Genomic DNA, 13,942 nt, shown 5'->3' on the forward strand with positions numbered 1-13,942 from the left:
ATTGTTACCGTTTCACAATATTGTCCACCACTTCTGCCCCCAAGTTTCTCTTTAATATGTTAAAGATAACTCACCATTTAGTTTGTAATTAATAAGTAAACGCCTAAGCATTCAATATTTAAATTAAATTAANCTTTACAATCTATATACTGTTAAACATTATTCAACAATTACAATACATTATCTTTCTAATTATTTAATTTGTAGCTGGTAATAAGTGGGTCAGACACTAATGTAAATATTGGGACCATGGAAAGTGAATATGTTCAGACACATTGTGTCTTGGCTGATGGTGGAGATCAGTTTGGGGTTTGTTCCTTGGCATTTGATAAGCACGAAGAATTGTTATGGATGGGAAACCAAGGGGTAAATTGTTATAAACAAATGAAATTTCTTATTTTGGTTTTGTGTTTGATATATTTTTAAGGGTCATGTCACGTCTTACTACAGTGGCGGTCTCCAAAAGTATACATCATTTCAAGTCCACGGCTCAGAAGACATTAGGCAAATATTAAGTGTGGATGACGGAGTTTTAATTCTGTCTCCTGGAATGTTACGGTTTCAAATTAGACGGGGCTTACCAATATTTACTCACAGGTCAGTCTCGAGTAGTTATTAAATGAGTTAATTTCAATCAGATTATAAACATCAATTTGTTCTTCAGAGATTCACTCATACTTAAAGTTCGTTTCTCTTTCTAGATCATCTAATTTACAAGAAATGCAATGTATGTTGCAGCTATCACCGTCGCGGTTGCTAATGGGGGGCCATCAAGATAAATTGATCGATTTCAATATATCACATTGTAAAGAAACTACTTTGGTAAGTTTTAATTAAAAAATTAAACGATCAAATAATAATATATTAAAATGGCAGATTGATGTTCGCCAATCAGGTTGTGCTCTTTTAAGAAGCCACAGTAGATTTGTTTGTACAGGAGATCCTGTGGGGCTCATTGATCTACGAGACCCCACGACATTGAAAGTAGAACACACTTTGGAAACACATAGTGGCAGTTTAAGTGATTTCGATGTTCAGGGCAATTTATTGGTAACTTGTGGATTTAGTAACAGGTAATGACGAATTTGAGTATGACAGGCAAAAAACAATTAATATTTTTTTGTTTTTCTTCTAGGCAGGGTGGTTTGGCAGTCGATCGTTTTCTTATGGTATACGATTTACGAATGCTTAGAGCAGTGTCACCCATTCAAACCGTTCTGGACCCTTTGTATTTGAGATTTTTGCCCTCTATCTCCTCGAGATTGGCAGTGGTGTCTCCTTTGGGTCAAGTGCAGCTGGTGGACACTGTAGCCCTTTCAGAAACACGCCTCTGTCTGCTTCAAATGGAAAACCCAGGCAAGTTCTTATCTGCTATAGTAAATTGAAATTTACTGAGAACGTTTTAAATCAGGTGCGATGTGTCTTGCTTTTGATGTGAGTGCTACTAGTCAAGCCATGGCTTTGGGAGACAATACGGGTTCGATACATTTGTTCTCAGCGACCAGTGACCCCCTTTTTAACTCCTATTCACGTTTAACTGAACAGGCAGATCATGTTACCCCATTTCAGAGTTTGGCGGTAGACGATTATAGTGTTCCTCTTTCTGCGATTCCCTTGCCGCTTTTAAATCCAGAAATATCCTTTGCTTCAGATTGGCCTGAGCATTTAATACAAAAGACGTATCGGTAAGTGTTTTAAAATTGTAAATATGTAATAGAATTTGTGTAGTAAAATTGTTACAACACCTTATAATTTGATAGTAAAACGCCTCCGATTGATGCGGAAATTTTGAAAACGATGAAGGTAAAAGGTCCCATTGGATATGCTCCCAATCCCAAAGCGACCAGGCGTAATCAGGTGAGATTTTGAAAGCCAATAAAGTTCTTATCGTAAATAGTATTTTTATATTATTTTAGGTGATATATAATTTAGAAACAATAAACAGTAAAACCCATAAAAAATATTTACAAGACCGAAACTGTTCTAAGCATCCGTTTGACGAAAACACATTTATAGCAATCCCCAAAAGGTACAGAAGATTCGATATGAAATTTAGTAAACTGGGAACAGATGATTTTCAGTTTGAACAGTTCAACAGAACTGGCTTCTCTGGTTTGGAAGCCACTCTTCCTAACTCTTATTGTAACTGTATGATCCAGGTACATTTAAACCACCGTTAACACATATAAAAAATACTTTGTATCTTTTTGATTAGGTCCTGTATCATATTGAACCTTTACGTGTGCTTTTGCTGTCCCATCTGTGTACCAAGGAGTTTTGTCTTTCCTGCGAGTTGGGTTTTCTTTTTCACATGATGTCTACTTCGCAGGGGCAGCCCTGTCAACCAGGGAATTTCCTTAGGGCATTTAGAACAGTTCCTCAAGCCTCAGCCCTTGGATTAATTGTCAGTGATCTTAATCCAGAGGCTAAGGCCAAGGTTGACCTTGCAGGACTTATACAGGTCAGTTAAAAACGAGCAGGTATATTTTTGATTTCAAGTAAAAACATTAATATGTGTTTTTTGTTTACAGAGCTGGAATACTTTTATACTTCATCAGATGCATTCGGCCCTTTTGGAAACTAAAAAAAAGAGTGAGGGGAAAAGTATGGGGTGTTCGTCAGAGGCAGATTTTGGTGATAGTAAAAGTAGGTATATAGCTGAGGAGACTAACATTGTTTATATTTCACTAAATTACTAATTAATAAAAGTATGCTGTTATTTCAGTAGGAGAATTGCATAGTAGTTTAGACGAAAGAGAAAATCCCGAAGAAAGCGACATAAGTTCATTATTTGGTTTTAAACAGTTACAGATTCACTGCTGTTTGAAATGTGGCAAAGAGGTTTGTACCATTTGGAAAATGTACATCATATACTCAGTATATTTTTGGTATACAGGTGAAAAAAGAATCGATGTTGCTGAATTGTACTTTAGCATATCCAACAGGTGATTTAGAAAAGGACAGTTGGTCCTTCTGTGATATTTTAACTGGTTCTTTGTGCCCCCAACAGATGACTCGAGCATGGTGTGAACAGTGTAACAAATACACTCCCAATTCACAAACAGGAAAACTGCAAGTATGTATGACACTCTTATTTATTACTGTTTGGTGTACGTATAAAATTTTAAACACAAATATTAGATTATTGTGTCCTAATATATTATCTAATAACACGCTAATCATTAGTCAGTAACGTGTAAATAATCTGCGTCATCTTTTTAGTCACTACCGAAAATCCTTTCGATAAACACGGCCCTGCAGAACAGCCAAAATAAATTATTTTGGCAAACACAAATGGAAAAGATGGTATCGAAGGTCAGTTAAACAACTTCTCCATCCATTTGTTTTTTAATTTGATTGCAATATTAGGCCTCCATTGTCGAATCTACCGTTGCAACGAATATGTCTACCATATTGTCTTCCAAACCTTGTCGATATGGAGACAATTGCTCCAGACCAGGATGTCGATTTAGGCATAGTTTTGATCCCGATAAACAGAAGCCCCAGTGCCACGTCTCATGCAGCAACAACTGGCTACCTCACAGTATACAGATGACCCTAGCAAACGATAAACTTGTGATAGAAAAGGTAAATATAAAAAACGAATGTAATATGTTGCAGGAGGAGGGTATCTGTACATAATTATTTTCTAGAGGAATGTTAAAAAAAGCGCAAACGAACAACATGATGCTGTTAGTTCAAAAGAGACCAATAGTGCAAGTACTACTGAAGAAGGATCGCGATCTAGCGAAACACTAGGTGGAAAAATGGTTTCTAACAATTACAATCTTTCTGCGGTTGTTTGTTTTATAAAAGATCATTCTTTTTCCGAGAAGAGGAACTTAATTGCACTCATTAGACTTCCAAATCGAACGAAACAACCATTGTACGGTGGTGGTTATGGAGACGATGAACATCTTTGGTATTTGTTTAACGATTTCACCATTTGCACCGTCCCTGCTCAGGAAACAGTTTGGTTTAGTTTGGATTGGAAAATACCATGTGTGCTGTTCTATTCTTCGGAAAATATGACATTAGAAAAAAAGGAACTGCTGCCTGTTATAACAAAAGTACATCTGTATAAATTAGAATAAATTTAATTATTAAAAAGGTCCAATTTCAGGAAGTGTTTGCTCAGGATGAAAGCATAGGAAAAAGCAGTGGCTGTAAAGGGGTCACATTTACGCCCCTTTCAGAAAAGGAGATGCCAAAGCCTGGGGAATTGGTCGCTATGGATGCGGAGTTTGTTACTTTGGACCAGGAAGAGGCTGAACTAAGAAGCGATGGGAAAATGTCCACCGTAAAGCCCTCCCAGATGTCTGTTGCTAGAATAACTTGTGTTAGAGGGTAAGTAAATTAAAATTTTTCAACATAATTTAAAAAATTACCATGATATAGCCCACAATTTAAAAGGAAACGTCGATTTGTTGGTTTTGCATTAATAAAAAATAGTTTTTACCATAACTAAGATCTTCCCCCCTATCAGTCACTGTGAGATCTAAAACTGTTAGCACCATTGCTTCGATTTGTCGAAATTCACTTTTGTGAACAATTTGTTTAATCGCTTCCTTTTTGTTAAAAATTGTTTGAAAAATTAAATTTAGAGGAATTGTTGGTAAATAGGTATACAACACATCGTACACTTCAGCATAACAAATTGCTCATAATTTCTTTTAAACTTTGGATATTTTATTTATTTAGTAACTGATTGAAAGACTTGCATTTTTAGAAGGATCCAAAGACGATTACATTAGTTTTATTTATCGTATTTTTTTTTAATATTTCAGGCAAGGACCTCTGGAAGGAGTCCCATTTATAGACGATTACATATCTACTCAAGAGCAGGTTGCTGATTATCTTACTAAATTTTCGGGAATAAAACCGGGAGATTTGGATGCCAATTTCAGTTCGAAACATCTTACAACTTTGAAGTCAACTTATACAAAGCTACGTTTCCTGCAAGACAGTGGAGCTGTTTTTGTAGGGCACGGATTAAAAAACGATTTTAGGTAAGAAATGTTTCGAAAATTGAATCGTAATAGTGAATGTTTTTACGTTTACTTTGTGTTGTTTTGTAGAGTAATTAATTTGGTGGTGCCCCCCGAACAAATATTTGACACTGTGCTGCTGTATCATCTACCCCATCATCGAATGGTCTCTCTAAGGTTTCTGGCATGGCATTTTCTAGGTAAGTTTTCATTATTTTTATTATTGACAAATGCCTGAATTAAAGACAAAATTTGAGAAGCCAAAATAAAGTATAAAACATTTAAAAAACAATTGGAAAGTAAATTAACGCTTTGTTGTTAAAATGACACCCAACTTAAGTTTTTAACCCCTGTTCAGGTATCTCTTAAAATGTGTCTTAACCATATTTTACTACCTACATCCTTCGAAGTCCATACCAGTTGCAATTTCCTTGGTGTGATGTTAAACGTTCATCTCTCCATACCAATTTCTAGTTGTTTTTAGTTTCATTTTGAAACCACCCTTAATGTATCTTCAGTAAATCCTCTTTCCCTTTTTTAATTTGCCCAAACAATTTTCAATTACATTTGGATACAAATTGTTCCTTTCAACTGCTTAAATCCTGTTTCGAAAAGCAATTACCCAGTATTACCTACGGGGCCTATGTTTCTTTTCGTTATGCTGCAAGTCTTTGACGTGCATTGTGTTTAGGTGTTAAAATTCAGTCTGAAACTCACGATTCGATTGAAGATGCACGTGCTGCTCTGCATTTATATAGAAAATATAAAGAGTTAGTCGTGGAGGGTAAATTTGTTGATGCCCTCACAAATCTTTATGAGACTGGAAAAGCGTTGAACTGGAGAGTTCCTGACGACTGATTCAACGTATAATATATTTTTCTCTGTACTTGTTGTACTTAACATTCTTTTGTACGTATTATTAAAGTCAAATAAACATTAACTGTACGTACAAGTTCTTTCCTAGTCGCATATGAAACTACAAAGTGGCTAATTAACAATTTTATTTGAAAATTAAACATTCTATATTGTTTTTTATAAAAACTTATAGTTTCTTAAAAACTTTATTTTCGTTATCAAATATTTGTTATTGTTTAAGTTCAGGTACACATTTCGCGTAAGTGTATTCCAGTTTTTTTTATACTAAATTGTTAGTTAATCGTGAAAGTATATGCATTTGGTTGTAGCTGAGCCCCCAAGAGTTAAAACCTTCTGTGACTGTAAGTCTTTCCCTTTATAATAGTTATTTAACTTCAACGCATGTTGTCGTTCAATGTTAAATTAGGCGAAGCTACAGGTGGCATGCGGGAAAAATTAACGTATTCTGATGATTTGTCCAAATTTGACTTTTATTATTTTCTCATAATTTTGTTGATTCCTTGTTTTAAAAATTATTATTACATCTATCGAGGAATAATAATTTTGGATAGAAGGTATAGAAACTACAAAGATGCTGTGGCACGTTTATTATTATAATTTAAATCAGCATTAGCTAAAAGTGTCCATTTTAAAAAAGAGTTTAACACCGCAATAGAGCCTTAAATGTAGAATGCGTCCGGCGTTACCTTAACTCTAGAACAAACAGCGCGTATAAGACCTGTATAAATTTTTCATTGTAATTGACAATTTATTTTTTTAAACATACATACATACATAAGAAATAAAGTACAAAAAATTGTACATACAATATAATTATTACAAATAGCCGATAAGAAAGTTGTTTCAATACTGCTAGTCAGTACTTTCTTTTTCAAATACTTATCACAGTAAAAGTACAGTGGTCCGCCATAACATATATTTATACATATATTATTTATATTTAGCTTTCGCAGTCTATTTTTTCTTGCTTTTATCTTATTTCCTATGGCTCGTATTAATCAATTAATTAATACTAATATTAATTAGCACACCGATGAAAATTTCACCTAGGTATTTTTGCCTTTATATTCAAATGGATTGTACGATAATGATAACACACATACTACTTTATTATCCAGCCAAAACAAAAGTATCTACGCAGTGGATATTTATGTTTCGCTTTTAGACTTTTTTCTTTATTATTAATTTTACAATTTGATAAATAGTTGTAAAAAAAACTGCATTCTTTCTTGTTTAAAATCTGCCTGTACTCAAAATACATTTCAAAGATACAGAAATTGTTTGGTATTTTTATGTGGTGGTGATGATGTTGTTGAGAAATCAGTTAACTTAGAAGCAAGTTTAGTGTCTTTTTGCCAGGATTTCAATTGTTATTTAGCAAATATTAAACAGAAAGAGTTCATGTGATTGTCATTGGTCGTTTTGGTTTTTTCTGCAAATATTTATCAAACTAATGTGATTTAATCATTCTGAATATTTTAATTTTATTTCATTAATAAACGTGTCCGTTTCTCGTTTTCAAACTAATTGTAAGTACTAGAAATAATACGTTTGAATAAGGGGGTACAAATATTTTCATTCGATTAGGATATCGCAAGTGTCATGCTGTTTATATTGGTGATAACGGTACCGTTGTTCGTCGCAAGCAATGTCGGTAATAAAAGGGCTCGAAGCGTTATCTTTGGTAAGGTCCACCAACACGTGGTCACTGTTCATACTCGAACTTCTGCTCAATGACACAGAATTCGAATTGATGATATCCGAAGGTCTTAAAAAAATCAGACTGCTCTCAAATGCAGTGTTGGTCGAAGGTCAAGCCAATGTATACAATGAGTCTTCTGGTTCCGGTGTCCAACAGTTGTCCGATAGCCAACAGCCAATCACAACCGTCACAAATCCTATCAGTAACGCTAAGATTATGTAAATTTCGGCCTTTCCTGTGAAAAACATTTTACTAAGTTATTATTGCACTTTTTGACTAAATTATTGCAATCTCCCCCCCGTCGTTCTCTCTCAGATTAACGGTGTTTATGGGCGAAATTATTACAAGAAGAACTTTGCGTTGATTGTGAATTAAATAAAAGTTCCCTTTGAGAATTAATTACCAAAGTTGAAAACGCTTTTAAAGACTTATTATCCCAAGCTTAAACTTAGCAAGTTGCTAGTAGGATTTGTTGTTAATCTCTTTTAAACGCAAGCTTGGTAAGTCTGCGAGACTTGTAAATTGTATATTGTTAGAGCTGCACGTGCCTTACAGCCAAGGAGTTATCATATAATTAATAATGAGACACACGGGTAGTTTGAACACAATTCATTTAAAATTAAATTAGCATTGGACAAGCGGCAGTCTTTTTTATCTAACGGATCATTTTAAGTAGTAGTTATAATGCATACTAATGTATGGATATGACTTTTTTGGGTAAAAATGGTCACCTGGGTGTTACATAACTTTTAAAGGGAGGGGGTAATGCGAAACGTTACAGTGTATTGCGTGGAAGGGAGAGTGAAAAATTTTCAAAATGTATTAGTAAAAGAAAGGAAGGGGCGGAGGGGGAAGCTTGCTTACCAAGTTGTTTACGAATTCCATTTCCCATTTTGCTTTTCCATAAACTATTAATGAGAGTCGGATCGGCCCTTCGCCATTCTCTCCATCCCCCGTAGTGTCTTCTTATTCCTCCAATCGAGTCAGCATTATTCATTTTTATAATTACACTGGGACCGGGAGTGCTCGCACTCGAACTCACTTGAATGCTTTGCAAATCGCTACTTTGCGACGAGCTATTTAAACCAAGCACTGGAAAGTCGACGATTTTATGTTGTACGGTTGTGTCATAAGTTAGAGAGCGTCATTGTCATTAACGTATGTGTACAATATATCGTTAATGATGTCTTTAAAAATTACCACACCGTTGACTTTATATTTGACTTGCAACTTCGTGTAGTACTTGACATTTAACCATTAAGAAAAAAGAGAAAATAACTTAAAAGTGAGGCACCCATTCAATTGAATTTAGCTATTTTTAAACTGGGCTATTTTTTAATATTCCAAAAAAATAGTACGGAAAAAATTATGAATGTTTGACAAGAGTTTATTTTTTAATATGTTGAAGGGGGGGAGGGTCAGTGTGAGTATAAACTTGATTTTCGGGATTTAAAGCCCTCCTCCATTTTGCTGTCTTCTAAGGAGGTGGGGGGCATTCAACCCTGAAACCATGTTTTGTACTTACATTGACCGCCTCTACATTGCAAAGTCAGTAACATTTAAATGGATTATAAGTATTTGAATAATACAATAATCTTTTGTTAAATTCAATGAGCTCCGTGATAATTTTTGAATTAAGTAGGGAATTTACCAGCGAAAGCAAAAAGTCCCAGCATGAATATTATTAACCACCCCATTACATGGACTTCTGTATTAGAAATGAATTGTCATCGACTCGGAAGCAATCGTGTCTTCTTCTAAACAGAGTCGCTTTGTATGCTTGCTGAACATATTTATAGAAACGGTGTATTACAAGCATGAAAACCTACAATTAAAATTATTATTTGAAATTATAAAAGCATTTACATATTTTTGTTTTCTATATAGGTATACGTTGATTTAAATTCTAAAACTTAACGAGTTTAATTGAAGAAAATGGGGGGTTAAATTTCACCGTGCACGTGATTATTTTTTTTTTCGGATTTCCGGGGATTAGTTTACGAGAGGTTGTTGAGGTTGACGCATTAAATTTACAACACATGTCGCGCGAAAATATAAATTATTAAAGCAAAACTTTTGCTGAACTTTAGAATGCTTTTTTTTTAATTAATTTACTTTAATTACATTTGATTCATTTAAATAGGCAGTTATTAAATTAGAACAATTACATTTTTTAAAAGTCTAAGCACTTAATTAACAATAAAGCTAGATATGTTACTGTCTTCTTCGTTAAAAATGAAATTACTTGTGAAACATTTGCATTGTTCAAAATTAATAAGCAGTAATGAAAAGTTATATTTGTAAGCGCTGCATCGTTTCAAAAACGAACGAAACAAGAAGTTAAAAAGAAGAGCTTTTCTCTTTTATTGGATGCATTGTATCTTATTGATTTACTATTAATAATTTTGAAGTTATGTACAGTTATGTTTGGAGTGTCTGACATCCGTTTGACGAAAACACATTTATAGCAATCCCCAAAAGGTACAGAAGATTCGATATGAAATTTAGTAAACTGGGAACAGATGATTTTCAGTTTGAACAGTTCAACAGAACTGGCTTCTCTGGTTTGGAAGCCACTCTTCCTAACTCTTATTGTAACTGTATGATCCAGGTACATTTAAACCACCGTTAACACATATAAAAAATACTTTGTATCTTTTTGATTAGGTCCTGTATCATATTGAACCTTTACGTGTGCTTTNATTTTCTTCAAGATTTTTTTTATATCGAAAAAAAAAAGGCAGTTAGGGGTTGTAAGTGTTTTCTACTTACGATACCGTGAAAATTGCGTGAAAAAAGTCGTTGTTGCACTTGGCAGATGAAACTTGAATACTGACCGGCGGAGCTGGTACCAAATCCCAGCTTTGAACGCGCATGAATCCTGAATATTTGCACCTGCCGAATCTCCCACAACCAGGGAAATGTTGTCTACTCATACATTGATAAGTTTATTTGTATATACCAACATATATACACTTAGTTCATTGATATGCATTGTTTGTGTATATGTTTGTATGAGAATTGCAATTTATTGGTGTGCTGGCTTCAATTTGATCCTTTTTAAGGACTTGGCTGCTGCAAGAGTCAGAGTGGCTGTGGGATTCGGAACAGGATCGTATTTAAAATACGAGGTGCGCTCCATAACTAATGCAACCACATCTAATAAGGATCTTTCGTTAAACATATTCCAGCAAAAGTTTTAAACAAAGTGCTTCAACAAAGCACCCTTCCGCGCTGATACACTTCTAGAGACGAGTGTTTCAGAGTCTGGAAGACATCCTAGAAAGTCTTTTCCGGGATGTCTTTCAGAGCCGATGTAACATGAGTCTAGATCTTTTGAATCGTGTTTCAATGTTTCCCTTTAAGGATTCTTTTTGATTAAAAAAAAACAAAAGCCTGGAATCGTGTTACATAAGCTCAAAAAAAGGTTGAATAGATCTCAAAAAGAGGTTGATCTTTGAATCTTTGATCTTCAACCTCTTTTCGAGCTCGTTTTAAAACTAATTTTCCCCCCTCCACTTAACCCAACATGTTACCACGCGTATCGAAAAAGTTTGTTGCATTACTTATGGAACGCACCCTGTACTGTTCGTTTTTTTAAAGAGTTGATATATACACTAGTGGCGAGTTGAAAAAACCAACATAGGGATTTTCCATTGACGATTGACGACATCTTTTGAAAAATACGATGCGGTATAGAAAAATTCGTAGAAATACCGTCTTTTCATAGAAATAATTAAATAATAAGTCTAAAAATTAAATATCAAAAAAATCATTTATAAGTTCAGTAAACATTTTGCCTTATCTGTATAGAGCATTTTATCCATTTACATGGGTATATACTTGCAAAAACGTTTGCTGTAATTAAGAGATTTTGTCTTCTGGTGGCAGTTAATTATTATTAGCTTAAATAATGAGACAATCGATTTTCTGTATAAGTAGGAAGAACAGTTGTGTCGACACCCAGGATATTCATTTACGAGTAGTAATTCTTAACGACAGGCCACGCGTTTATAGAAGTAGTCGATAATTTAAAGGGGCTTTTGATATTCAACATTTAAGCCGTTTAACACTTTACAGTGCCTTATAATTGTTAATAACGATTATAAAATGTTAAGAATTGATACTTAAATGTGTAGAAATTATAACTTATAAATACCATACGTCGAAAAATGAAAATTCTATTACTTTATCGGCTTTAATTTTTTCATATTAAGAATTAAAACTGAAAGTTCTATACCTTAAATATAAATTATTATTTTTAGACCACAATATTCGGAGATAAAGAAAAATAAATTTACTATATTTCTTAAGTATGCTTAATTTTTTCCGCATGTACTTATAGGTTTAAGGTTTTTAAGAGTTTAAAAATTTACAGCAAATAGAAAACACAACAGTTTATTCATTTAAAATTCAAGACTAACTTTAATGTCATCAAACTTTTGTATTTCTTTACTTTCTTCAATTTTTTCCATTTCATTATTTTCTGGCTCTTCCCCAGGAGGGCATGTGTAGAATGGCAATTTTCCTCTTTGCCAGTCGTTTAGCACCATCTTGGCTACGGTAGCTATATCGGGTTCCCCTTTCTTCAACAGTTTACCCGATTTGCAAGCATATTTTTCCAAAAACTGCATCGGATCGCCGTTCCAGTCCGAAATTTTATATGTTTTAATGATATATTCTTTTTTAACACGGGAAAGAACCGCACCAATGTAGTCCTCTGGATTGGTTATCAGTTCCACCCTTACTACTCCCTTTAACACTTTCTCGGTGTCAGTTTCTCCCGAAGGATAAACCACCCCGGGGCAATCAATCAAATAAATGCGTCTCATCAAAGTGATGTATTGCCACACTTTTGTCTCTCCGGCAATGGGAGCTACATTACACACTTTTTTACTACGTAATGTGTTAATAATGGAGGATTTTCCAACATTTGGATAACCAATAAATCCTACTGAAATCTGTTTCTTATCCATGTGGAGTTTAGCAAATTGTCGCAGTAAATTTATTAAAGCTGACTTCCCAAACGGATGTGTTAAGCTGGCATGGAATGCCACTGTAGGGTATTCTCTGCTTAAAAGTGCCACCCATCTCCTTGTGACCCATGTAGGTACTAAGTCAACCTTATTCATTATAAAAATTAGATGTTTATGAGGCTTCTCTGTCTTAAGATACTTTTCAACATATGCAGACCTTGTACCCTGTGGATCTCTTGCATCTAGAATTTGTAGAACGACATCGGAACTGTCCAAGACTTTGTACAGTTCATTCCAAATACGTCTTGACATACCAGCACCCATTACCCAGTCACGTGGTAAAGTTCTCATGTCGTCGTCTTCTTGTGATTGGGCTTTTTCTTTATTGTAAGCTTCCTGCCTCTCTTCTGCAGCTTGGATTAAATCTTCAATACCATTACTCACTTTCAAGTTGGGTCTCTTTCTGGATACTTTAGGACCAAATACACTCTCAAAACTTTCGTTGTCTAAGATGTGGGACCTCTGATACTTTGCTTTCTCATTTAATAGAGTGCATGGAAGATTCGAAGGTTTCATAATAACTTGATAGGGATTTTTTAGAGCAGCTCCTATCTTCTCTTGGAACTGTTGTAAACTATTTTGTGTTATAACTCGAGAACTCCCAAACCATTTTTGATTTGGCTCTATTCTAGCCCTTGACCCTGATGGTAATCTATCCTAGAGGACCAATTAGTATTCAATTATATAATATGAACATGATTTAATGTAATTTCGTACCTGAAATGGTGCTGCTTTTATTATTTTTCCAGATCTGTCTCTTTTTGCTTTAAATTTTCTGTACATTTGAAGCCTTTCGATTGTAGATCTTGATCTTGGTTTTGCAACATTTTTTAGCTCGTCTTTGTTACGATTAGGGTTTAAGGAATTATTGGAGCGTTTCTTCTCTTTCTTTACAGGGCCCATTCTGACTGAAGTTTATTTAAGCGTTTATAATTGTCCTAAGACAGCTTGGTTACTTATTTTGGATATCAGAACACAAACACAGAATATATTACAATTAATATGCAGTTAATATATTTCTTGTTGTATACACTAATGAGGTTTTTTCAACGTTTATCTAATATTTAGATATAAAAAAAACCGTCCAAAACACTAAAATTAATGATAACATGAGTTATAACCTCTCTAACCTCTTCAAACTTCAAATTCTAATTTCCACCGTTGCCATATCGTACAATTGTCAATTTAATATTTAATCAAAAAATGAAGTCTTATTTAAGTACATGAAGCCTAGATTAAAATCTTAAAAATATAAATATTGAAACAATATGAAACATTAAATTTAGTGATACATAGGAATTGTGGAATTATTTTACTTATTGATTTTGAATATAAGTTCA

General features: G+C 34.1%; 3 protein-coding genes across 4 annotated transcripts; 1 reads left to right on the plus strand and 2 right to left on the minus strand.

Moving 5' to 3' along the window:
- The first annotated feature begins 172 nt into the window (after positions 1–172).
- On the plus strand, positions 173–5,928 carry LOC108736154 (PAN2-PAN3 deadenylation complex catalytic subunit PAN2). Of its 2 annotated transcripts, none has more exons than XM_018468476.2 (19): positions 173–366; positions 428–597; positions 702–822; positions 877–1,073; positions 1,136–1,356; positions 1,412–1,685; positions 1,761–1,857; positions 1,917–2,159; positions 2,216–2,461; positions 2,532–2,646; positions 2,726–2,841; positions 2,897–3,076; positions 3,223–3,315; positions 3,370–3,588; positions 3,654–4,070; positions 4,112–4,347; positions 4,788–5,009; positions 5,079–5,188; positions 5,680–5,928. In XM_018468476.2, exons 1-19 carry the CDS (start codon positions 250–252, stop codon positions 5,844–5,846), a joined length of 3,561 nt encoding a protein of 1,186 aa, XP_018323978.1. In that variant the 5' UTR covers positions 173–249; the 3' UTR covers positions 5,847–5,928. The 2 variants fall into 2 exon arrangements, with proteins under 2 accessions (XP_018323978.1, XP_018323979.1); XM_018468477.2 differs by having other exon boundaries at positions 4,124–4,347.
- A 476-nt stretch (positions 5,929–6,404) lies between these two features.
- LOC108736156 lies at positions 6,405–10,000 on the minus strand. Its single transcript, XM_018468479.2, has 3 exons — positions 9,218–10,000; positions 8,431–8,658; positions 6,405–7,801 (listed from the first exon to the last, which is right to left on the minus strand). The coding sequence occupies exons 1-3, from the start codon at positions 9,261–9,263 to the stop codon at positions 7,677–7,679; spliced, it is 399 nt and encodes a 132-aa protein (XP_018323981.1). The 5' UTR covers positions 9,264–10,000; the 3' UTR covers positions 6,405–7,676.
- A 1,948-nt stretch (positions 10,001–11,948) lies between these two features.
- Positions 11,949–13,752, minus strand: LOC108736155 (nucleolar GTP-binding protein 2). Its single transcript, XM_018468478.2, has 2 exons — positions 13,320–13,752; positions 11,949–13,259 (listed from the first exon to the last, which is right to left on the minus strand). Exons 1-2 carry the CDS (start codon positions 13,503–13,505, stop codon positions 11,973–11,975), a joined length of 1,473 nt encoding a protein of 490 aa, XP_018323980.1. The 5' UTR covers positions 13,506–13,752; the 3' UTR covers positions 11,949–11,972.
- Positions 13,753–13,942: the final 190 nt, after the last annotated feature.

Source organism: Agrilus planipennis, unplaced genomic scaffold (genome assembly GCF_000699045.2).
Source record: "Agrilus planipennis isolate EAB-ADULT unplaced genomic scaffold, Apla_2.0 scaffold8, whole genome shotgun sequence".
NCBI classification, from domain to species: Eukaryota; Metazoa; Arthropoda; class Insecta; order Coleoptera; family Buprestidae; genus Agrilus; species Agrilus planipennis.

What these genes read in the sequence shown, in the direction of transcription:
- LOC108736154 (XM_018468476.2), top strand. Translation starts at nt 250, where the DNA reads ATGGAAAGTGAATATGTTCAGACACATTGTGTCTTGGCTGATGGTGGA. An exon ending in ACTTGTGGATTTAGTAACAG is followed by an intron (nt 1,074 to 1,135) that starts GTAATGACGAAT and finishes TTTTTCTTCTAG; the next exon opens with GCAGGGTGGTTTGGCAGTCG. An exon ending in TGCTGCCTGTTATAACAAAA is followed by an intron (nt 4,071 to 4,111) that starts GTACATCTGTAT and finishes ATTATTAAAAAG; the next exon opens with GTCCAATTTCAGGAAGTGTT.
- LOC108736156 (XM_018468479.2), bottom strand. Translation starts at nt 9,263, where the DNA reads ATGGGGTGGTTAATAATATTCATGCTGGGACTTTTTGCTTTCGCTG. An exon ending in GGGACTTTTTGCTTTCGCTG is followed by an intron (nt 8,659 to 9,217) that starts GTAAATTCCCTA and finishes TCGACTTTCCAG; the next exon opens with TGCTTGGTTTAAATAGCTCG. An exon ending in TGGAATTCGTAAACAACTTG is followed by an intron (nt 7,802 to 8,430) that starts GTAAGCAAGCTT and finishes TGTTTTTCACAG; the next exon opens with GAAAGGCCGAAATTTACATA.
- LOC108736155 (XM_018468478.2), bottom strand. Translation starts at nt 13,505, where the DNA reads ATGGGCCCTGTAAAGAAAGAGAAGAAACGCTCCAATAATTCCTTAAAC. An exon ending in TAAAAGCAGCACCATTTCAG is followed by an intron (nt 13,260 to 13,319) that starts GTACGAAATTAC and finishes TTGGTCCTCTAG; the next exon opens with GATAGATTACCATCAGGGTC.